General features: G+C 36.6%; 1 protein-coding gene across 3 annotated transcripts in view; it reads left to right on the top strand.

The window, feature by feature from the left end:
* Positions 1-24923, top strand: part of INTS9 (integrator complex subunit 9) — a 102300-nt gene that overhangs the window by 14840 nt on the left and 62537 nt on the right. For 2 of the 3 annotated variants that reach the window (XM_007097119.3, XM_042983539.1), the window contains exon 2: positions 16230-16357. In XM_007097119.3, the coding sequence (XP_007097181.1) occupies positions 16230-16357 (128 nt within the window). Of the gene's footprint in view, positions 1-3523; positions 3706-16229; positions 16358-24923 lie in introns of all 3 variants that reach the window. The other variant, XM_042983538.1, reaches the window with a different exon arrangement.

Genomic DNA, 24923 nt, shown 5'->3' with positions numbered 1-24923 from the left:
GCTGATATAACAGGTCCATCATCCTTAGACACCTTATTGCCACCATCTTCAATATGTGGCTTACTCTTTGTGATCCAGTGTGACTTTTTCATCTAAGGCCATCAAGTCCTTATTTCACGGAAGGAGGAAGAGGCAAAGAAAGACATGCACCTTCCCTTTGTTAGTTTCTCAGAGTTGCATATTCCACTTTGATCTATCTTTTTGACCAGGATTTACATTGCTAATCTAGTTGCAAGAGAGACTAGCTAGGAAATAGCCTTTATTCCAGGTGGCCATAATTCCAGCTGAGATTTGGGTTTCTCCTTTAAAAGGACAGAAGGAGATGGGGTGCCTGGGTGGCTCAGTCGGTTGAGTGTCTGACTTCGGCTCGGGTCATGATCTCGCGGTCTGTGAGTTCGAGCCCCGCGTCGGGCTCTGTGCTGACAGCTCAGAGCCTAGAGCCTGTTTCGGATTCTGTGTTTCCCTCTCTCTGACCCTCCCCCGTTCATGCTCTGTCTCTCTCTGTCTCAAAAATAAATAAACGTTAAAAAAAAAAAAAAAAAAAAAAAAAGAAGGAGATACAGATAATGGGACAATAGTGTCACAAGCATTTCCATTTTAAATATGTATATCGCTCATTTGGAACATTTTATAGTATTGCATTATGTGAATTTAGTCTGCTGTTGAATATTTTGGTTTCCATCCCCTATTATCCTGCACAATGCTGAAGAGAACATATTTTTATTTGCTTTTTTTTTTTTTTTTTTTTTTTTTGCACCCACCTGGTTTTTGTCTTATTGTAAGTAAATTCCTTAAGTAAAATTGCAAGGTCAAGGACTACACATGCACATTTTAAATTTTGATTCATTTCTGCTTTTCAGAAGTCCTTTCATTTTCACCTACCAGGAATAATTGAGTTTCCATTTCCCCACGTCCTCATGATTAGTTTCTTTATGTGAGTGTTTGGACAAACCATTTCCTCTCTGTAGTTTTAATCTACACTTCCATTACTTGTAGGTTAATCAGCTTTGCATTTGTTTTTGGTGTTTTGTGATTTCAGTATTTTGTTGGCCTTCGTTTGCAAATTGCCTGTTTCTGATTTTGGCTCATTTTTGTCTTGGAATCTTTGTCTTCTTCTCAGTTATTAGAGTTCTTTATATATTAAGGATATCAATTCCTGGTTTTATAGTTTTTGCCAGTATATCTTTCTTTCTTTTTTTGCCTTGTTTTGTTTCTCACATAAATAAACACATCTTTTATTATTTTCTTCAGGATCATGGCTTTAGGATGACACTTAAAAGTCCTTTTCCACCCCAAGATTATATCAAATATTTCCCTAAAGTTTTAGAATCTCTCTCTAGTATTCCATACAAAGATTTTTAAAGAAATACTTTATCAACTACAACAAACTGAAAATCAAAATCAAACTGCTTTCCCCAGTAAGCGTGGGTCTCCCTGTTGCCATTTTTGCAGGCTCAGTATTAATTAGTAAAAGAAGCTGCCTCTTCTATTCTCTCCCAAGGACCCAGATGGTACAGGCAAATGAAAACTTTTTTTTTTAATGTCTATTTCTTTTGAGAGAGAGAAGGAGCAGGGGAGGGGCAGAGAGATGGGGAGACAGAGAATCTCAAGCAAGCTCTGCACTGCCAGCACGGAGCCTGACACAGGGCTCAAATTCATGAACTATGAGATCAGGACCTAACCCGAAATCAAGAGTCAGAGGCTTAACTGACTGAGCTACCCAGGTGTCCCCAAAACCCTTTCCTTTACTCTGATCCCTGACATGTTAACTGGTGTGATTAGTAGGAAATTTTTTGGTTGAAAAGCCTTTTCCAGACCCCAAAACATTGCTGATTGCCTGATTTTTGTCCAGACATAAATGCATGTGAGGGACCCAGCATAAAGTGTTCAATAAATGGTAGCTGTTTTTATAAACTTCTTCACTTAATCAAAAGCAGTTTTTAAATCCATTTCTTTGAAAATCTAAAGGACTAAAAGGGGCTTGTCCCCTAATTATACCTGACACCTTCCCACTAAACAGCACAGTTTTGTCAGCATTGAAAGTCTGTTCAGTTAGGTAACACCTCTTGCCAGTTACCTACCCACGTGCCACAGGGAACTCCCTAGTGACCATGGTATCTGTGCCCTCTCCTTCACAGTTGACTTTGATGTCCACATTTGTCTGGACACTGAAGTTTGAACTAATAATGCATTACTCTTGAATTAATGTTAAACGAATAATGATTCTCCTTGTTGATGCTGATCTTCTTAGCCACTTACTGGTGTACCATTTTATTAACCTTTTTCCTTTTTTCTCACCCATTGTCATTGCTGTGGATTTTCAGCAACTCGTATAAATTCTATTGTCCTTAACTTGCCTCTGCTTCTAAATTATTCATCCCATAAATAATACTTGTAGTTTCCATCTCTCTCTCTCCCTTTTTAATGGTATCTTTACTTTTATCCATCATATTCATATGTTGCTTTTTACTAGCACTTTTATCACCCTTGCTACTTTTGTTCTTATAGGACATACTGGGTTAATAATGTTCATTAAACACCTGAGAAGCAATCTCAAATAAAACAAACATTATGGAACAGAAGCATCATGTAGGCCTGTCGTGTATGATCTTTAACGCAGTTTCTTTTTGGTGGTTGTGGACCACAGCTTTTGCTTTGAAGTGTAGATATATCCATAGTGTGAGAGATTAGGTTAGAGTAGTACTTATTTTTTTAATTTATTATTATCATTAACTATTTCTAACCTTATCTTTATATCCCATATTCCTTATTTCCTTTCCTCTAAATGCTGTTACCTGTTTGCTGTCAACCTTTTAAAATGTTGTCTCTAATAGAAACTTCTGTGGTAATTGCTCTGTATTCCCAAAGAGAAAAAAAAAATGTCTTGGTTCTTCCCCCCATCCCCCCAAAAATCTGGTTGAAATCTGGTTTTAAAAAGAATTCAAGGGGCACCTGGGTGGCCAACTTCGGCTCTGGTCATGATGTCACAGTTTATGGGTTTGAGCCCTGTGTCAGGCTCTGCTGACAGCTCACAGCCTGGAGCCTGTCTCAGGTTCTGTGTCTCCCTCTCTCTCTGCCCCTCCCCCACTCGCACTCTGTGTCTCTCTCTCTCTCTCTCTCAAAAATAAACACCAAAAATAAAAATTTAAAAAGAACTCAAGAGTGTATAAGTAGCTAAAGTAGAAAGTGAAAGTTGTAGTATTGTCAACCACCCTCTCCCCTGCAGTAACCACTTTTACCAGTTTGGTATATGCGCTCAGTCTTTTTTAATTACATCTATATATTTACATAAATGAGGTCATATGCGTAGCTCTGTGAATTTCTTTACCATCAACTCTAATTACTTTGTAACATTTTTAAAGTTCTGGTACCAGACAGCCAATGATGTTTGCTCCCAAGCCAACTCCTGCCTATTTTCCCTCTCTCTTTAATATTGACTGCCAACATTCCCACCCTTCCTGAACTTAAGTTGGGCTGTTTTCTTTCTATGACCACTCTCCGCTGCTTTACGCATTTACTGAAGAGTCAAGTCAGAGAAGAGGATAAGCATGAAGGAGCAGCCATAAGTGTCAATTCCCCAGCTGTGTGTGTTATCTAGCCACTCTCCAACCAGAAAGTGGCTTCACTGTGTTCACCATGCATGCTGCAGATTCTCTGCTCAAATGGAAAATTATCCCTCTATCCAGCTGTGTAGTCAGCTTAACAGTGAGTATGATTGGCACATTTAACAGCTCTCCTGCAAGATAGAATCAAGATGGAAAGCGAAAGAAAGTGCAAGATTACCAAATAAAATTGAGATGTATTTATAGAAATCTCTGAGTGTTGGAGAGCCTTGCCGAAAATCCTTAGCAGGGGTAATAGTTCCAAATTAGGCAAATTTGGCTCAGCGGTAACCATTTTTAACTCAGGATGGTGTGGTACAAGGTGGAGATTCTCAATAGAGTGTGCTCTCTTTCCCTGCGGCACTAAGAATCTTATACATCTCTATTGGGGCATAGAGTATCTCCTAGTGAGCTGTAACTATCCATGGCAACAAGTGTATGTACACTCAGGGGTGTTGGTTCAAAGAAAGTTCACAAGCCCTGTTAAGAGCTAGGTTCCTCATTTTTCAAAGAGGTATTTGGACTAGATGATCTTATAAATTGTGTATTATGTTTTCAGAAAGTCAATTGTAAACAACACAGTGGTATAAACACATCTTGATGACAGGTTATATAAAAGAGTGAGGGTGCAGTCCACCCAGGGAAATGATGGAATGATGAAAAGGAACATTTTTGTGTTAAGAGAGAGGTTAGAAATAATCTAATTAAGTCTCATTCATCAGGTAAAGAAATTTGAGGCCCAGAGAATTTAGGGATTTGGACTAATAACAAATTAGAAGCAAAGTTAAAAACTAATACTTTATGCCTAGAACTAATCACAGCCCAGCAATAAAATCTGACTGATTTTTTTTTTAAGCTAAAAATAAATTTCTACTTTGGAAAACAGTTTGGTAGTTTCTTATAAAGTTAAACATTTAACCCAGAAATGTCACTATTAAGTATTTACCCAAGAGAAATGAAATTATATGCCCCTACAAAAACCTATAATGTAAATGTCTTATAACTGCTTTATTAATACTTGGCAAAAACTGGAACAGCAACCCAAATGTCCATCATCTTGTGAATGCATAAGCCAATTCTGGTACATCCATACATTGGAATACTTTTTAGCAATAAAAGGGAATGACCTGCTGAGAGCAACAAGAAGGATGAATCTCAAAAACATTATGCTTGTAGTATATGAAATTTCGAGTTGCTCAGCCTCCTTGCCAGCTCTGGTCAGTCTTTCATTTTGACCCTTGTAGTAAAAGTGTAGTGGTATCCTATTGTGGTTTTAATTTGTATTTCTCTAAGGACTAATATTGAGCATCTTTTCATTTGAAAAGATTTGAAGTTGTAAGGATTTTATTTTATTTTATTTTCTGCTTTCAAGTTCTTTATGAGATACGTGTTTTGCAAGTATATTCTCCCAGTCTGAGTTATCTTACATTTTCTGAAGAGTGTCTTTTGAAGAACTAAAGTTTCAAGTTTCAATTAAGTTCAATTTATAGATTTTCTGTTATGGTTCTTGTTCTGTGTCTAATCTAAAATTTTTGGCTAACGTAAAGCACAAAGATTTTCCTCTGTTTTACTAGAGTTGCCCTGTCCAGTAGAGTATCCACCAGCGGTATATGGCTATTAAACACAAAGTTGCTATTATGACTAAGGAACTGAAATTTAAAATGTATTTTAATTCAACTTTAAAGGCTGATACTCGGGGCACATAGGTAGCTCAATCAGTTGAGCTCCGGCTCAGTTGGATGACTTCGGCTCAGGTCATAATATCCCGGTTCGTGGGTTCAATCCCCACATCAGGCTTTGTGCTGACAGCTCAGAGCCTGGAGCCTGCTTCAGATTCTGTGTCTCCCTCTCTCTCTACCCCTCCCCTGCACACACTCTGTCTGTCTGTGTCTCTCTCTCTCTCTCTCTCAAAAACGAATAAATGTTAAAAAAAATTTTTTAATAAAACCTGATAATTCAATTATTGAGAAAATTTTAAGTATGTTTGAAAGAACTTGAGTATGTGGATCTACTTTTTCAACTGTAAGTTTTATGAAATCTCAATACATACTAAGTATTTCAGATGAAAATTTATCATCTGAATTGAAATATGCTGCAAGTATAATGTTAACACTAGATTTTGGAGACTTGGTACCGTAAAGTAATGTAAAAATGTCTCATTAATATTTTATATCAATTCTATGTTGAAAATTTAGATATATTGGGTTAAATGAAATATAGTACTAAAATTAATTTCACCTGTTCCTTTTACTTTCTTAATTTACCTACTAGAAAATTAAAAATTATGTATGTAGCATGTATTGTATTTATATTGCATGTACTTCCCAGAAGTTTTTATTGTTTTAGCTCTTACATTTAGTTCTATGATCCATTCCAAGTTTAAAGGCCCCTTTAACCTCAATATTTTATGATTTTTATGGAAGCTAAGAGTCCAATGAACATAAGCAAGGCTGGGAAAAAGAATTAAATTTTTTTTTTAAATCTGTAGATTTTATCATTAGGAAATATATTTTTTAATGTTAAAATGCACTAGGGTACAACTTCTCAGGGATATAGAAATGACAGTGTCAGTAGTCTTAATTAGTAGTCAGTAAGTCAGTAGTCTTAATCCCAAGCTGTCTGCCTTAGAAGTAAGCTAGCAGGGGTTAGTGGTACAACAGGAAAGCAATATTGAGGGAAAAGATGACTAGAACAAATTATAGTCACTTTTGTTTCTAAGATTCTTAAGTTTTTTTCCTATCCATATTAAATATGTTGCTCTTAATATAGTACACTATCATAGGTTTCCTACTAGTATATTAGTGGAAAGATTTAAGAGAAAGCAGTTAGAACTTGTGCTGGTTTGAGTGCAAATTCAGTCTGTTATTAATTGTGTGATCTTGGGCCTTGACAGTTAAGTTAGTATCAATAACATTTATTCAGTTGTTGGGAAAGGACTAATTAAATACTGGATAGAAAATATTTGTCAGTAATTCTTATTGTTTGTGAAGGTAATTCATACAATGAAGTTTCCAGTTGCTACTCCTTTCTGAGCTGTGGTCTAATTTTATTTTTAGAATTCCTTTTCAAGTGTCAGCATTACTGTGTATTTTTATGAATATGTATATCTTATAAATATAGCCATCATATTAATATAACATTTCTGGTAATTAAATAACGCTCAACATCACTTGAAAAACTTCTTGTAAAATTATAAAGCCTTGCCAAATCTTGTTAGGGAAGTGTTTTACTAAACTTCATAAGACTAGGAAGCATCAAGGAGTTCACTGAAGGTACTAACATAATCTCAAAATTTTAGGCTAAAAATCTGGGAGTTATCTTTATTTCTTTCCTTTCCCCCTGCCCAAGGCCATATCTTGTACCATGAGACTTTTGTCATAAGGAAAACAGCACTACAGATTTTGACAATGGTAGGAAAGGTATAATTAAATAATTCTGATGTCTGCGGAAGTTTCTGGTAACAATACAGAAAAGACACCTTAGCACTTGTTACTAATATTAAATAGTTGTAAATAGTTTGCCTTTTTTAAAAAACCAGATCTCCTTGCTCCCCTTACCCCCTTTTTAAAGACATAGTTATATCTAAGGTTAAAATCACCAACCTTTGCTTTTCCTCCCTTACTACTTTCCTCAAGTTGATGTGCATCATACCTATACATGCCTTTATTAGCTTAGTATATTTAAAGTATGTATTCAATATTATTAGTATTGCCAAATTCTTGAGAGTTACACCAATTTATACTCCATTTTTACTATATTCTCTTCAGTACTTAGCATCATTAGTCCATTTGCTCGTTATCATCTTATTTTGCATTTCCCTGATTCTAGTGATTTTGAGCTTTTTATATCTACATTTATTGCCCACTCTTGTTTCCTCATTTCTATTGGGTTTTTAAATCTTTTTTTGTTGATTTATATGAATTTTTTATACTGAATAGGTTACAAATAAAAAGCACTAGTGAAGTTATTAGCAATAACTTATTAGTTATTAGTTACTAATAACTTTATTAGTGCTTTTTTATTAACACGTATGGGAAATATCCTCTCCCAATCTCTGGCTTGTGTTTTCACTCTGTTACTGGTGTCTTTTGAAGATTTTCATTTTACTTTATTAATTTTTTAATGTTTATTTTTGAGAGAGAAAGAGAGCAAGCGAGAGCGGGGGAGGGGCAGAGAGCGATGGAAACAGAATCTGAAGCAGGCTCCAGGCTCTGGGCTGTCAGCACAGATTCTGATGCAGGACTCAAACTCACAGACCACGAGATCATGACCTGAGCCAAAGTTGGACACTTAACCTTCTGAGCCACCCAGGCGCCCTGAAGATTTCATTTTAAAGTACTGTAGTCAGGTTTCTTAATCTTTGTCTTATTTGTACTTTTTTGTCTCTAAAGAAAGTCTCCACTACCCTAGGGTAGTAAAGAACTTACCCTCTTTTTATTTTTCACTAAAAGTTTTAAATTTTTTGCCTTTGTACCTTAAGTATTTAAGTCCTCTGGAATTGATTTTTATGTATGGTATGAAGTAAATTTTTTCAGATGGGTTGCAAACTTCCCCAGCATTATATATTAGAAATGCCACATTTATCATATGGCAAGCCCCTGGATATGTGTGTCTGTTTGCTGGACTGTTTATTTCTATTTCATTTGTCCATTAACTATCACAGTTCAACATCCTACTGTTAATTACATTATAGTTAAGTTGTAATATCAGAAAATTTAAGTCTTCACTAATCATTGGTCTTTAGTTTTTTCCTAGGTAATCTTAGCCCTTGACTCTTTGATATGATTCTTAAACTCTATAAAAAAGTAGATTAGTGAGAATTGCTATTTTTGCAGAAGTTTATTTTCCTTTCCAATTAATATTATCTCTGACAAGAGTTTTATAAAATTTTTTGGTAAAGATTTTACACTTTTTTACTTTTATGGTGCATTTAAATTTTTGCCATATAAATGGTATTCTAATTTTTAACTCTTATTACTTTTTACTAATTGTTTATTGCTGGCATGTAATAGCTTAATTAAGGGGCGCCTGGGTGGCTCAGTTGGTTGGGCGTCTGACATCAGCTCAGGTCATGATCTCATGGTTTGTGAATTTGAGCCCCAAGTTGGGCTCTGTGCTGACAGCTCAGAGCCTGGAGCCTGCTTCAGATTCTGTGTGTCTCTCTGTCTGCCTCTGCCCTGCTCCACACTCTGTCTCTCTCAAAAATAAATAAACATTAAAAAAATTTTTTTAAATAAAAAATAAATAAAATAACTCAATTAATTTTGGTACTTTGATTTTTGTATCCAGCAACCTTGATGAACTCTCTTATTAGCTGTAATAGTTTGTTTTCAGAGTGTCTTTTAATCATATCAACTGGGAACAGTGACTTTTTGTTTCTCTATTTCTAATCATCTTTTTTAGTTTTCTTGTCTTATTGCATTATATAGCATTTCCAGGTATAGTGTTGAATTTAAGCAGTCATAGTGAGTATCCTTGTTTTGTTTTGTTTTTTTAATTTTTTTTTAACGTTTATTTATTTTTGAGACAGTGAGAGACAGAGCATGAACAGGGGAGGGGCAGAGAGAGAGGGAGACACAGAATCTGAAACAGGCTCCAGGCTCTGAGCTGTCAGCACAGAGCCCGACGCGGGGCTCGAACTCATGGACTGTGAGATCATGACCTGAGCCGAAGTCAGACACTTAACCGACCAAGCCACCCAGGTGCCCCTCCTTGTTTTGTTCTTGACTATAAGTTTTGTGTACTTCATCATTAACTATGATAAAGGATTTGGTTATGAACCTTTTATCAAATTAAAGAAATACCCTTCCATTTATAGTTTGCTAGGAGTTTCTGCCTAGAATCAATGTTGTGGTTTTCAAATATATTTTCTGAATCTATTGAGATTTGTTTTTTCCTATACTCGTTTATGTCTGAATTATATTAATAGGTTTTCTAATGTTGTACCAGGAAGCAAAACTATTACACAAAAATCAATTGGCTAAAAGTATTTTTTTTAATATTGTATTTGAATGAGAAGCAACCAAAGTCACTTCTTTATTTCACTGCCAGGGAGAAAAGCAAACTAAACCTGTTTTCTCTTTGCTCATAGATATACATAGTGAATATATGACTTAGTTAAATAGACAAAGGAGAAAAAGGAAATAAATGGTGATATCATTTATAACTTATTTCATTAACACAATTGCCTATAAAAAGCAGTTCAGTTATAGTGCTGTGCAATTGTCCCAAACAATATTAAAGAGCTTTTGGCATTAACTCAACCTAAAGTTATAGTTTACATTAAAGATAATGAAAAGTAATTTCAGAGCAAAACTACTTTACAGTGAGAGAATCCTAATACTTTTTTTTTTTTTTAACGGAAGAGAACACCCAACAAAAGAAAATTTCTGTTATGATGGATTATAGACTAATTTAATATTGTGATTTAGTTGGGATCTTTGCTTTATCTTACATTAGCCAGCTAACTAATTTTCTTTGTTCTCAACTAGATTATAAATTCAGTCTATGTTCTTATCAATTCACATTGTGGCCTTTTAGAGCACATTATCTCTGCAAAAAAAAAAAAAAAAAACTTGTTTTTTTAAATCTCTGATGATTCTTTTTTCTCTGTGTTACATGAAATGCCATGGTGGTTAAGTGTACTCTTTCTGGATCTCACTGTCCTGCATTCGAGTCCTGATACAGCTCTTACAACTTTGGGAACATGTGCAAATTTCATAATCTCTGTGTCTCATTTTCTTCATTTGTAAGATAGGAATACACTTCCTACCTCATAACTTTCTTGAGAGGATTAAAGAAGTTAAATATAAAGTTTTTACAGAGTGCCTTACACTGCAAAAAACACCATATCAAAATAACTGTGTATATTGTTATTTTAAACAACACTAGGAAGTAGAAGAACATACATGATATTTTGGTCCATGATTCTTTCTGCAGAAGACAGCCAATTCTCTAAAATTCAGTTTGCTATGACCAAATTGCCAAGTGTACCAAATGTACTAATTTGTTAAATTTTCTGGTTTTGTTTTATGAAGTTTACAGTAATTCGTACTGCTTTTGAAGATTTCTGTGAGGTTAATTTGGCCAGTTGTCATTTTGTCTTCATAGCAGCTTTTGAAAGTATTAGAACTGCTGAAACCTGAGGTTGTGATGTGAGTCTTGTTAGTAATAGATGTAATATTCAGAAACACATATTTCACGGTCAGTAATCTGAAACCTCCAAAGGGTATGTGCCTAAGTGAAAGGAGAGCTAGAAAAGTATCATTCACTTGCTCAAGAAGTCAATAAGGAAGATGGTCTCTGCAAGGAGCTTGAGCCAATTGCTTTGAGAGTGTTGAAAGTCTGATTTATATAATGTTAACCATTTAATGGACTGAGCCACATAGGCGTCCTCGCCTGAGTGCATATTGTAATCAGCTGTACATTTAACAGCAGAAATTTCTAAAATGTAACAGAACAATAAAACTGAGAACATAAGTTAAATACAAATTGAAAAGCAGGGGAGGCTGGGTGGCTCAGTCAATTGATCATCCGACTTTGGCTCAAGTCATGATCTCTTGGTTTCGTAGGTTTGAGCCCTGTGTCAGGCTCTGTGCTAACAGCTTGGAGCCTGGAGCCTGCTTCAGATTCTGTGTTTCTGTGTTTCCCTCTCTCTCTGTCCCTCCCCCGCTCATGCTCTCTCTCTGTCTCTCAAAAATAAATAATTTTTTAAAAAGTTAAAAAAAAATTGAAAAGCAAAATATACTTAACATTATTGATAATTGAATAGTTGCTTATGTACTAAAGAAAAATATTAAAAAAAAATTTTTTTTACATTTATTTATTTTTGAGAGACAGAGAGCACAAGTGGGGGAGGGACAGAGAGAGAATGAAACATAGAATCCGAAGCAGGCTCCAGGTTCTGAGCTGTCAGCACAGAGCCCAACGCGGGGCTCAAACTCAAAAACCATGAGATCATGACCTGAGCCGAAGTCAAAGGCCTAACCGACTGAGCCACCCAGGCGCCCCTAAGGGAAAATATTTTAAATTGTAAAGGAAGAAAAAATAAAATTAATAGAAGAAAAAAACACTGCATTGCTCCTGGCTTGAGAAATGTTATTGTATAATAAAAATGGCAGCATTCTGTAAATTCACATATAGATTGAATGAAGTAGCCTCCATTGACATCTTTGGGGAACATGAGTGTTTAAAAGTCTAGTCATTCTAATTTACTTGAAAATATTACAAAATATAAATGTTACAGCATTGGTATTAAAAATGAAAAACAAGACCAGGGAATAAAACAGAGGCTTCAAAAATATAAAATATTACAGAACTTGGAGGTGTAACTTACAAACCAAGAATAACTTAAAAGTGAAAGGAATCACCTTTAATGAATTTTGCTAGGACCCTGAGGAAAATGGACTTAGGTTTTTGTCCCTGTTGTGGATAAGAGATCAATTTAGGACTATTTACAAAAATCTATTTTCAGAGATCAGTTAGGTTTGTCACCATAATAGCTATTCTTCTGAAATGTGTCAATATCAGAAGGAAAGCAGCAAAGGCAGAATAAGGATAGTTGTTAAACCTATCCAAGTTGAGTAATAGGAGTTTATTATACTAGTTTTGCTTACTTGTATATTTGGGATTTTCCATAATAATTTTTTCAATGAAAGTAAAAAAAAATGGGAAAGATATATAGTGTGTATAACTGATAAAATTTTTATCCAAAAATATGAACAATGTTTATATATGTTAAACATATATGTTCTATAACCACATTCTATTTATTCAGTGGAAAAAAGGGATCAACAGGCAGACAATGAAGTATTGATAATAAATCATTACACAGAAAAACCTGCAGCTTTGGTATTAGTTAGAAATAAAATTAACATGAAAGCATTGGTGTGTGTTTATTAAGCTAGAAAAAAAAGTGTGAAACCTTATGTTGGCTAGAATATTCACTTATGTACTTGGTAGTGACTGTATCTAACTAGAGGGAAAACTAGCAATAGACGGTATTTATAAAATTGTTCACTCACTGTCCCTACTCTTCTGGGATAACAAGTATCTAAGACATTAGTGAATGCTACTATAGAATAGAATTTCTTCTCTAAAACACTGTCGATTTAGGTGGCCCCCCAAATTTAGGTGGCCTTTTCAGTCCCTTAATGGTTCTATAACTAGCAGTAAACACACTCTGTGGGTCAGGCACTGTTTCCATTCATTTAGACCTCACAACTTAAGGAGGGTAGTGTCTGTCTGCATCTTACAGATAGGAGGATTCAGTCTTTGCAAAATGAAGTGATTTTCCCCAAATCACATGTTAATAATGAGCTCAACCAGGATCTGAGCCCAGGCAGTCTTATTTCAGACCCCCTGCTTTAAATCATTTCTCCAAACTCCCTCTCAGAATTAAAACCTTGTATCAAGTAGTTGACTTTCCTTTTGAGGGCCATATAATTGCTTTAAGATGGCTACTGTTAACATTCAGCTTCATTTTAGTATAGCTTCTAGATGGTTTTGATCATAATGCTGATGGGAATAAGCAGTGAAACAGATCTTCTGATATATAACCGATGTCATTGTAAATAGGTACAGCCTTTTTTGGAAAGCATTTTGGCAGCATATTTCAAGAGCCATAAAATGCTCACATTTTTTGACCTAGTTAATGCCATTTCTGGGAATCCTCTAAAGAAATAGTCTAATATGGAAAAAGCCATAAGCACTACAGTGATCACCACAGCCATGTTTGTAATAGAGCAACTGGAAGCAACCCTGAATGTTCATCAGTAGAGGAATGATTAAACACACCATGGTATATTTACTTAGGCAGCCAATAAAAATGAAGTGTGATGCAGCACAAAGAAAACAGGCATCTTGAGTTTTCAAAGTAGCACACAGCAGTATGTTTACAAAAATTACATTCTTTACAAATATGAAAAAAAGATGGAATAGAAAACTGTGTGTAATATTTTTTCTTTCTGCTGTTTTTCAAGCTTTTTGTAATATAAATTTATTCCTAACCTTAAGATTTAAATCACATGATTACCTAGTGTTTTGTGTATTCGTCTCCTAGCCCTCACTAGATTATAACAACTGCTTGATTATAAGCTGTGTGGTTGCAGGCTGCATGTTAAAAAACATGCAGAGAGCATCACTGGACACAGGCAGACTTCAAGAACCTTGCAGGTGCTTCATTTACTGGTTGCATGAACCTCGGCCAGTCACTCTGTCTCACCTGACTCATTTGACCCATGAAGTGAGCAGTGCAGTTTGCAAAGCATGACTAGAATCTTTGGAGTCAGGGGACCTTACTGTGTGTGTCTTTGGCTCTTAGACAAGTAGCTCAAACTTTGTAAAGCTCAATTTCCTCATCCATAAAAATGGAGCTAGTGAGATCAAGGTCTGGCACTCCTTTAGTAGATGCTCTGAAAATGTTCCTTCCATTCAGTTATGGCCCTTATAAAGTGTTCCTCACCTTTCTCTTTGCATGACAAGAGCAAATATAAAGTCTTTCAGCTAACTTCTTTTGTCTGAAATCTTTTGAGCAGCAGCTTTTACACGACTGTCTTCTAGAGTAACTTGTTACCTGTAATTTAGAGTTAAGGATGAAGGAAGAAAAGATTTTGTCATTCAGTATGGCCAGCAAACTTTTCAGTTTTGTTGTAATCCTTTTATCATCTGATTATAAAAAAAAGTAAGTGGCCATTGTTGAACATGTGAAAAATGTGGAAACCTGGAAGAAGAAAGCTATGCGATAATCTTCCCACCAAGAAATAACCATTATATGTTTCATTTTATTTCTTCTTAATTTTTTCTAAATATGACTTTTTTTTTTTTTTTTTAAGTAGAACTATAGGAAAGCTCTCATTAGATCGTTTGTATGTTTGGGGCAAGTTTATTATGACGTTTTCTGTTTGCTTTGAGGTAGTGTACCTTTTTGTATTTTAATATTCATTTTTGAGAGGGAGACAGCACAAGTAGGGGAGGGGCAGAGAGAGAAGGAGACACAGAATCTGAAGCAGGCTCCATGGTCTGAGCTGTCAGCACAGAGCCCAATGCAGGGCGCGAACCCACAAACAACAAGATCGTGACCTGAGCCGAAGTCATACACTTAACTGACTGAACCACCCAAGTGTCCCAAGGTAGTTTACCTTTAACAAGTAATTCTTATACAGAGATAAAGACCAAATTAGCAATAGGGAACCAGATGGAGGATGGGGTAAGGATAGCTCTGTCTTAATTAGTAGGACAATTTTTTCTGTAATTCTGATACCTGTCAAAGAATGTACTTATGTAAAGTATAATTACCCGAATCATACTTCCTGGACTTTTTTAGGACAATTACAATTTTAAATAACTTGTGATATTTTCATTGCAGGTTATCTTGTACCATTTCAGACCATGAGTTGTGAAGTTTGGTCTGGAAAATATAATCACCAGACATAAACTTGGAATAAAAAAAAAAGCTTGCAGAATAACCACAATTTCTTGGCTCTTGTCCTTATCATTTTTAGAACATGCAGTTTTAAAAAATCATCAGTCCCTGTAACATCCTCTGGAGAAAAGGGGGAAATTTATCCAGTGACAGAACCAACAGAGCAGCAAATACCTAGAAAGGCAGCCTGACCTACTGTGTCTGTGCAGGGCCAGGCATTGATGCCACATTACCCTGACTTGTGTTGAGCTTGTACTGAAATCAGAAAGAGAGAATGTTACTTGTTGAGGGATTAAGAACGTCGATCCTTCCATTTCTGGGCTTTGCTGTTCAAGGCAGGCTTCTCCGGAATGACTTTAAAGGTGGGGGGAAAGGTGTTTTCCTTCTTCCATTTCTTTTCTTCACAGCAGTAGTAGAATTATGAAAGGTGACAGGGTACACCCTATATAAATAATTTTCATTGTGGCATATCTGTCATCCCCACTACATCGAGGAAGACATGAGAAATGTTTGAGGTCAGTGTATTGTCTTGCCTCATCACTCTCCTTGCAATATGCCACTGTGGCTTGTGCCCTTTTCACTTTTGAGGTCTGCTTCCACAGGCAAGAGACTGTTGATTGGTTGGGAGTAGGTGCCCCTCACTCCTGCTTTAGAATCTGCACATCAGGACAGTCACTTGTCCTTTTGAGTCTTGTCTTCTGACAAGGAAGGGCCATAACTCCTTACTGATACTTGCTTGTTAACCCTTCCCAATCATTTCCTCTTTGAGGAAAATCACTTATTTACGGGAGAAAACCTAACCTATAGTACAGTTTGAGAATCCAGATTAGAATTTAATGGACCTCCACAGCGTTAGGCAGTACTTAGGTGCAGTGGGATAGTAGAGATTTGGAAGTGTCGTGTGGGAGTGGGACAGATAACTATAGCCTGTAAACCTTCTACTTGGAATAACTTTGGTCTCTTCAAAACTGTGTTTGCCTGAGATGGAACTTGGTACTTTGTGAAAAATGATGACCTGAGATTTTTGAGCTGCTGAGGGAAGTGGTACCCAGAGCTGTAAAAGGGAGGAAGCTGCATAGAAAGTTAGCTGAATCTACATGCTATTCTTATGAGAGAAAATGATCAGTTCTACTTAATTCACTATATCACTTCTTAGATTTTTTTCTGTAACTGATTATTGATAAAAGTGATTTTATTTCTTTCAGTATTGCCTGTCAGGGCACCCAACCTTACCATGCAATGTGCTCAAATTCAAATCAACTACTATTATGTTGGACTGTGGACTGGACATGACTTCCACTCTCAATTTCCTTCCTTTGCCACTTGTTCAAAGGTATGTGCTGCTGCATCTGAGACAAAATGAGATTTCGTTTTTTGAAAAATGGTACCGATTAGCATAGAGATTACTAGTACCTTGTGTGTTGTCCTTAGTTTACTTTGTTCCCTAAAAATGTTCTTTATCAGAATCATTTCCTTTGGCTGGGTTGATGGAAAGTGTTGTATTGATTTATTGATTGACTTCTTTATTATAACTTCTGAGCTTCTGTAAAATGTTCCTGCAACTGCTCTATGCAAGTGAGGTCATGTATATTTCATCTTTCTTGCTAATTCATATAAGAGCTGATAAATAGTCAGCTGATGAGCCCAAGAATTGAATTTTAGAACCATTTAACTGCCTTTGCAGCGACTTGACATCATAGAGCCTGACATTTCTTTTTGATAGGTATCTATGGATTATATTCATAATTGTCAGCTATAGATATCATAGAATCATATATGAAGCCAAAGTCCTTGTCTTAAAGCAGATATCTCAAGACTATAGTCACCACTGTTTACTCTTACAAATACTTTGTCATGGAAATCGGCTTCCCAGTTTGCTGTTATTTGGAAGCAGCAATTTATAAGAGAAGTGGGTAACTTATATAAGCAAATATGCTCCCAGTAACAAAAAGTGGTATCACATAGGAGAGACAGAAAAGCTATCTAAAACAGATTTAAGAGCTTAAAAGCATAGCAGCCTAGGTAAACCATCTAATATACCTCATTCCTGAAGATATCACCGTATGCAATGATTATTCATAATGATAATCTCCTGAATCATCTAGAAAAAGTATAATTAAAAATCCGTCTTTGGGTTTTGTTTTTGTTTTTTTGTTTTTTTGAGACAAGGAATACCAATAAGGTAAAGGGGACAGAGATAATTCCAGATTACGTTTTGTGTAAAGCTGATAAAATTCAGTTATAATCACACCTAAAACTTCGAAATACATTTATTATCCACAGATACTATCTATCTATATATATATTTACAACTGTTTCAGAAATTGTAGGTATCACATATTTCTGTACAAAAGTGACTGACAAGTTATTTCATACTAAAATAGCCTGATATTATTGTCTGTTTATCCCCCAAACATTACAGTGTCCATTTGTTTGTTGTTTATTAAGAATCTGCACTGGACTGGAGCAGGGGATACAGATCTAAACAAGACCACTTTCTTTTTCTCGTGGAGCTTACATTGTGTTGGAGAGAAAGTATTCCACAGTTGAAAATTTCATTATACTTGTGTTAAGAGAACAACTATACACTTGTGATAATTACTAAAAAAAAAACAAAATATAAGTACTATGAGAGTTTCCAAGAGGCGGCCTCTATGCACTGCGAGGTCATGAATTACCTAGGTGCTCCAGTCCTGAATTGGGCAATTTTAGCTACATATTTTCCCTTTCCTGTTCACTTTTGTCTTTACCTAATTCTGTGTTCTCACAGCCCTGGCTCAGCATTGGAATCCACTTCTACTCTCTCTTCCCCTTTGTCATTGTTCTTCTCTCAGAGGGAAGTTATACTAGAGGGATGATTGGCAACCCATATGTAGTTCCTTAAAAAAAAAGTGTTTTCTGTTGCTCAGGCCAGAAACCTTAGAGATACAGTTGGCCAAAATAGTATCCCCAGTCCCTCCCTAGCCCTTCATCCTGCTTTATTTTTCTTCATAGCACTTGTCCTTACATTATATATACATATTTAGTTTATATGTTGTCTGTCTTCTCCACTAAAAGTTTTATAAGGGCTGGGATCTTTTTGTTCACCACTGAATCCCCCTTGCCTAAAATACTTCTTGGCACGTAGTAGCTACTCAGTATAAGATTTGTCCTATGAGTGAATCTTCTCTGGATTCCTGCCCTCTTGAAGTGTGATTTCATTATTCATTATAATCTTTTCTTTATCTTGAACCTTCCCATCTTGATTCAGTTCTTCCCATTTAATTATGCTCAATTACTTCTAACTTAATATTTAAAAAAACCTTTTTTAACCTTCTCTCGACTCCACTTTCCGTTTCAGCATTACTAACTCTTCTCCAGTCTATGTGCCCACACCACCTACCAGAACACCTCTCACTAGAATCACAAATGACTTCGTGTCATTAGATGCACGTTTGTCAGTTCTCATCCCCACTTGGCCATTCAGCATTGTTCTCCTCCATCATAATGCATTCCTGGTTCTCCTCTTCTCTAACTCTTCCTCTTCTATCTACCTTGGAGATTCATCTTTTTTTGACTGACAATCATATATCAGAATTCTTTGATATCCAGTACTTGGCCATCAGAGTATCCACCAAGGAAATTTCCTAAATGCTCAGGGCTTTGATTACCATCTAAACAATAACCTACAAATGTGTATCTTTAGTTAGTAATCCTCTTCTGAGTTCCAGATTCATAAACCCAAAATGCCTACTGAGTTTCTCTCCTTGGATGTGGCTTTGGAGGTACTTCAAAACTCAGCATGCCCCAAGCTCAGCCCATGAATTGATGGTTCAGAAGAGAAGACCCTCCCAGACCTGGTTATCCCCCACAGTACCCTATCTTAATGACTGGCATGCTGTTCTGAAAGCCAGAAAACTGGGAGTTAACTTAGATATGCCACTATTTCTCATTCCCCGTATCCAGTCTTTCATGAAGCCTTGTTAGTTTTACCTTCTCAAACAGTTTCGAATCCAGTAACTTCTCTTTAAGTTCTGCTGCAGGTGTTATCGTATTTTACAGGCATTACTGCCAAGGCCTCCTCATCAGTGTCTTCAGTTCTGATCTTGCCCTTTTCTGAATCCAGAGCCATTTTTGTGTAACTTTTTCATTTTGAAATCACTTCAGATTTACAGAAAAGTTGCAAGAATAGTACAAACATCTCCCAGTTACTCTTGTTAACATTTTATCATATGTACTTTTATAATTTTCTGTTTATACATATGCATACAACTTTTTCTGACCCAGTTGAAAGATACAGACAGGATGCTCCTTTACCACCTAAATACTTGAGGCCTATTTTCTAGGAAAAAGGAAATTATTTTACATAACCACAATACAATAATCAAAATCAGGAAACTCACACTGGCACTATGCTAGTATCTAAGCTGTCTACCTTCTTCGTATTTCCCAAGTTACACCAATTCATATTTCAGTATAATGCCTTTTATAGCAAAGAAGAAGAATAACAGTAGTGTTCCAGGATCCAGTGCAGATCACACATTTCATTTAGTTGTTTTGTCTTCAGTCTCCATTAATCTGGAAGAGTTTTGCAGTCTATCTTTATGACCTTGCCATTTTTAGGAGTACGGGCTAATTATTTTATGTAATGTCTTTCAGTTTGGAATTGTCTGATACCTCTGCATGATTAGGTTAGGATTATTTTGATAGAAATACCACACAAATAAATGGTGGTATCTGTTATCAGAATGCACATGATATCAATTTTCTTCAACATTGTCTTGTAGAAATATACATCTAGTCTTGTCTCTCACCTGTTTAAAATGTTTCACTGGTTTTCATCGCTCTTAGGATAAATACCAAGTTCATCTTGGTATATTACGGTTTATGCCTACCCCTCTAGTATCTTACTTTTTATTTCCTTTTAGTTTCAAAGAAATCCTATTTCTTGCCTGGGAGCAGTCACACTCATTTTTTCCGTCAGTTGTAAAGGCTCTTCTCCCCCAGCCCCATCCTGCTTTCCCTGAGCCTACTTCACAGGAGCTCGTGTTTCAGGTCATTTATGACTTCAGTTTCTATATAAGAAGGACATAAAGATGGTATTCTGGTCGGGTGAGGGGGACAGAGTGTGTGGGCCTCTTCTTGAAGTTTCATTTGAATAACCTTCTATGTAAGATGTCCATGCCAAAGGCTGGTGAGAATTACTGGAGGAAAATATGGGTCTTGTCTTTCTCTGTTCCCTCCAACCCTGTCCTTTGGCCCAGTTTCCCCTTGAATCTAGGACTGTCCAGATCTCAGCTCAGTCATCAGACCCAGAGAAGTCTTTTGATGCTGCCTAGACCAGTCCCTCTGTTTTTTTTTTTTTTTTTTAATTTTTATTTTTTTTTTTAATTTTTTTTTTTAATGTTTATTTTTGATACAGAGAGAGACAGAGCATGAATGGGGGAGGGTCAGAGAGAGGGAGACACAGAATTTGAAACAGGCTCCAGGCTCTGAGCTGTCAGCACAGAGCCCGACGCAGGACTCGAACTCACGGACCGTGAGATCATGACCCAAGCCGAAGTCGGCCGCTTAACCAACTGAGCCACCCAGGCGCCCCTAGACCAGTCCCTCTTTAGGGAATTTTGTACCATCCTGCATCATCATTTTTAGTATCTTCTTCTCTATTTGTGTGATTACTTGTAATGTCTGTCTTCCCTGCTAACTTGGGGACAGGTATGTTTTGTTCACCGTCATATCACCAGCATGCCTGACACATAAATATTCATTAATGAATGAGTGAAGATGAACAATACTCCTACAGTACTACACCAAATGTTGAAGTTCTTCCCTCCATGTTCCCTTTTTATGGAAACACTTCCTCCACCCTCACCTCCTAACTCCTATTCCCAGCTCTCCCACAACACCACACGCTGTCAAAGGTGCCCTTCCTATGTGAAGCTGTAACACTTCTGCTTACCCCATCATGCTTTTATTTTATTCTGTTTAATTGCTGTTTACCATCTCGCTTTACTAAAGTGCAAACTCCTAAAACTCAAGGTTTATTTTGAACTGTCATTACATTACAGTACATTGTTATGTGCACTTTGTATACTTGGCTCAGAGTAAGCTTTTATTAAATATTATTTGAATGAATGAATGTAGTCATGCCTCTTAGATTATTTTCTGATTATAAAAGTAATACATTTCAAAATAGGCATTTGGAAAAATGAAAAGTATAAGGGGAAAATGAATTGCATACCGTGTTCATTCTAACTTTTGCTATTTTGTTAGGTAACAGATTACTTTTAAATGCCTTGGGTTATTTATTTACTTATGGGAATATTTTACCTAATTTTTATACTTAAAAAAATATTTATTTATTTTGAGAGAGAGAATGAGCGGGGGAGGGTAGAGAGAAAAGGAGAATCCCAAGCAGGCTCTGTGCTGCCAGCACAGGGCCCAACATGAGACCCAATCCCACGATCATGACATGAGCCAAAATCAAGAGTCAGATGCTTAACCGACTGAGCCACCCAGACACCCCGATAATATTTTACTTATTTAAGAAAAAAAAATAAACAGGGGAAGGGGATTAAGAGGCACAGACTTCCAGTTATTAAGTAAATAAGTCACAGAGATGAAAAGGACAGTCATTAATATTGTAATGTATGGTAATCTGGTGACTGCAGTTCTCATGGTGAGCATTTAGTAATATGTAGAATTGTCAGATCAATATATTGTACACCTAAATCTAATTTAATGCTGTCAGTCAACTATACTTCAATAATATAAAATACTGAAAAAGATCTTGTATACATGTTTTTTCTCGACTATATTTTTAATGGCATTCTTTTCTAAGAAATTATTAAATAGGGGATGCAAAGATGTGTTAATCTATAATCATAATTTAATATCTTCACCTCTCATATTTTAATAAGGTATATTTCTATGGAGACACTTCTTCTTCCTTGCTTTAAAAAACTTATGGGGTGCCTGGGTGGCTCAGTCGGTTGAGCATCCGACTTCAGCTCAGGTCATGATCTCACAGTTTGTGGGTTCGAGCCCCACATCAGGCTCTGTGCTGACCGCTTGCTTAGAGCCTGGAGCCTGCTTCAGTTTCTGTGTCTCCTTCTCTCTCTGCCCCTCCTCCGCTCACGCTTTGTCTCACTGTTTCTCAAAAATAAATAAATGTAAAAAAAAAATTTTTTTTTAAAAACTTAGGGGCCCCTAGGTGGCTCAATCAGCTGAATGCCCAGCTCTCAATTTCAGCTTAGGTCGTGATCCCAGGGTGGTGGGATGGAGCCCTGTGTCAGGCTCCCCGCTGTGTGTGAAGCCTGCTTAAGATTTTCTCTCTCCCTCTCCACTAGTCCCTCCCCCACTTGTGCACATAACTAACTAACTAACTAATACAAATTCTGTAATCATTAAGAGCAAAGTCCTAAGTCCCTTCCCTTTTGGTAGCTTAAAGTGTACTGACTCTTTATGATTTAGTCATTAACTGAGTGGAACTCAGTAAGTAAATATTTTCATCTCTGTAGTCAGCATCCCTTTGCCGTTTGGTGACACGTCTGTGGCCCTCATTTTTGGCACTATTGTTATAACATGGCCAGGCTCTTTGAGCAGTCATTCCCATTTACTGGCAATTTCTCAAATCCAGAACAACCACACGTGTTTTATAGAAGGCTTTGATGTTTAAAAAAAGTATTTAGCAAGAGTTAAAACTATAGGATCTTAGGAGCACCTGGCTGGCTCAGTTGGTAGAGTATGTGACTCTTGACCTTGGGGCTGGCTGTAAGTTCAAGCCCCATGTTGGTAGAGATTACTTAAAAATAAAATCTTAAAAAAAAAAAGGTTGGGGGGGGGTACCTGGGTGTCTCAGTCAGTTATGGGTCTGACTCTTGATTTCAGCTCAGGTCATGATCTGACTGTTCGTGAGATCACACCCCATGTCAAACTCTGCGCTGACAGCATGGAGCCTGCTTGGTATTCCCTCTCTCCTCTCGCTGTATCTCTCCCCGACTTGTGTTTTTTCTCTCTTGCTCCCTCTCAAAATAATAAACATTAAAAAAAAAAAAAGTACAGTATCTGAAAATTTTACGTTTTAAAAAAGTTATTTTTGGGCTCCTGGGTGGCTCAGTTGGTTGAGTGTCTAGTTCTTGATTTCAACTCAGGTCATGATCCCAGGTTCATGGGATTGAGCCTTGTGTCAGGCTCCATTGTAAGTGTGGAGCCTGCTTAAGGTTCTCTCTCTCTCTCTCTCTCTCTCTCTCTCTGTCTCTCTGTCTCTCTGTCTCTCTGTCTCTCTGTCTCACACTCTCACTCCCCCTCCCCCTCCCTTCCTCCCTCCACCCCTTTCTGGCTTTTGTACTCTCTTGCTTGCTCTCTTGCTCCCTCTCTCGCTCTCTAAATAAACAAACAAATTTCTCTGATAAGCAGTGTACCATTCTGATCATTTGTTGAAGACAACTAACTGAATCAGTTAATCTGTAATTTGAAGGCTGATTTCTGTGTGTCTGATGGGAAACAGAATGCATGTCCTATGATTCAGTTCACTTTTAAAGGGAAGTGAATATTTACAACCTTCCTTTAGAGAGCTAGCATGCACAGAATGAGAACAGTATTCACACTGTTTTGTCATTACATTTTTATCTGAATGCTTGGTTTTTTTAATCTGACCTGGCAGTCAATGTATTTTTCAAGAAATAAGTCTATAAGTGAAGACACACGTGACTTTGAAACGAGATGGGAATTAAAGAGCTAATGATAGAATATTTTTCTGTGAGGTTAGTGCAGAAAACTCCCAGAGTTTAAAAAACAAGTTTATCAGGTATAACTTATATGACCCAAACTTACTCTGCTAGTAGTAATTTTCATTCCCAAGTGTGAAATCAAAATTCTCACTTTTTGGTAAATCAAAGCAAAATGTAAACAGAATGTAGGCAAAGCGTATGTGGGACTTCCTAGTCTTTACATTCTCACACCTTCTCTGTAAGTTTTGAATTACTTCAAAATTAATAGATATCCCCCAAATTCCTATTGTTTTCTGAAATTAGATGCATGTGTATTTTTATTCAGGCTTTTAGCCTTTCCTAGAAGATTGGAAAATATTCACAATATTTATGTTTCTTATTTTCATTCTCTTTCACCTAATTACAAAGTCAGAATTTGATAAACCTATTTGGCAAGAGGCTAAGGGACTGTATATTAATTTGGTTTCTGATTATAGTCTTTTAGTCCCACACTGTTACCTTGCCCTTAATTTTTACTTTACAGACTAATTTTGTGAGGAGGCGCTAAAATCCTGTTGCCACCCAACTTGTACTCCCAACGTGCTTTTCTTCACCTAACACATTGATCATTAAGTTCTTCTTTTAACCAGCATATTTCTCCCTAAGGTATTTGCATTTTCAGCCTTCAGCATAATTCTGCTAGTCAACTGATAGCACACAGTTAAAACCTGAGATTGCCAGAAGTGCATGATTTCTGAATCTAGACTTTCTTAGTGTATCCTACATGTGAAACGAGCCTCACCTCCTAGAAATTATTCACCTATGCTGTCATTTTGTAACACTCAGGAAAACTAGGTTCGTTTTCCAGATTTGGAAACCCAAGCCACAGGTGCAAAGTGACTAATCCACTTATAAGCAGTGGATGTGGAATGTGGACTTGACCAGAATTCAGGTACTGTATTTTTATTTGCAGTGAATTCAGACTGATAGGCAGCTAAGTGTTCTTGTCAGAACACCTGACCCCTCTGAGTCTGTTTTCTCATCCACAGTATGATGATCCTGTTTAGCCTTCCCCGCAGGCTTGTTGTCAGGCACAAGCAGGGTGAAGTCAGGGGCAGTAATTGGAAAACTATAAAATGCTCTAGTGTCTCATCTTTCTTTTTTCTCTTTATTATTTTGCATAGGATTCTTTTAATTTTCCCAGTTGAG

Source organism: Panthera tigris, chromosome B1, assembly GCF_018350195.1.
Source record: "Panthera tigris isolate Pti1 chromosome B1, P.tigris_Pti1_mat1.1, whole genome shotgun sequence".
NCBI classification, from domain to species: domain Eukaryota; kingdom Metazoa; phylum Chordata; class Mammalia; order Carnivora; family Felidae; genus Panthera; species Panthera tigris.
The sequence above is the reverse complement of the archived record's forward strand: the minus strand, read 5'-3'. Positions and strand labels throughout refer to the sequence as shown.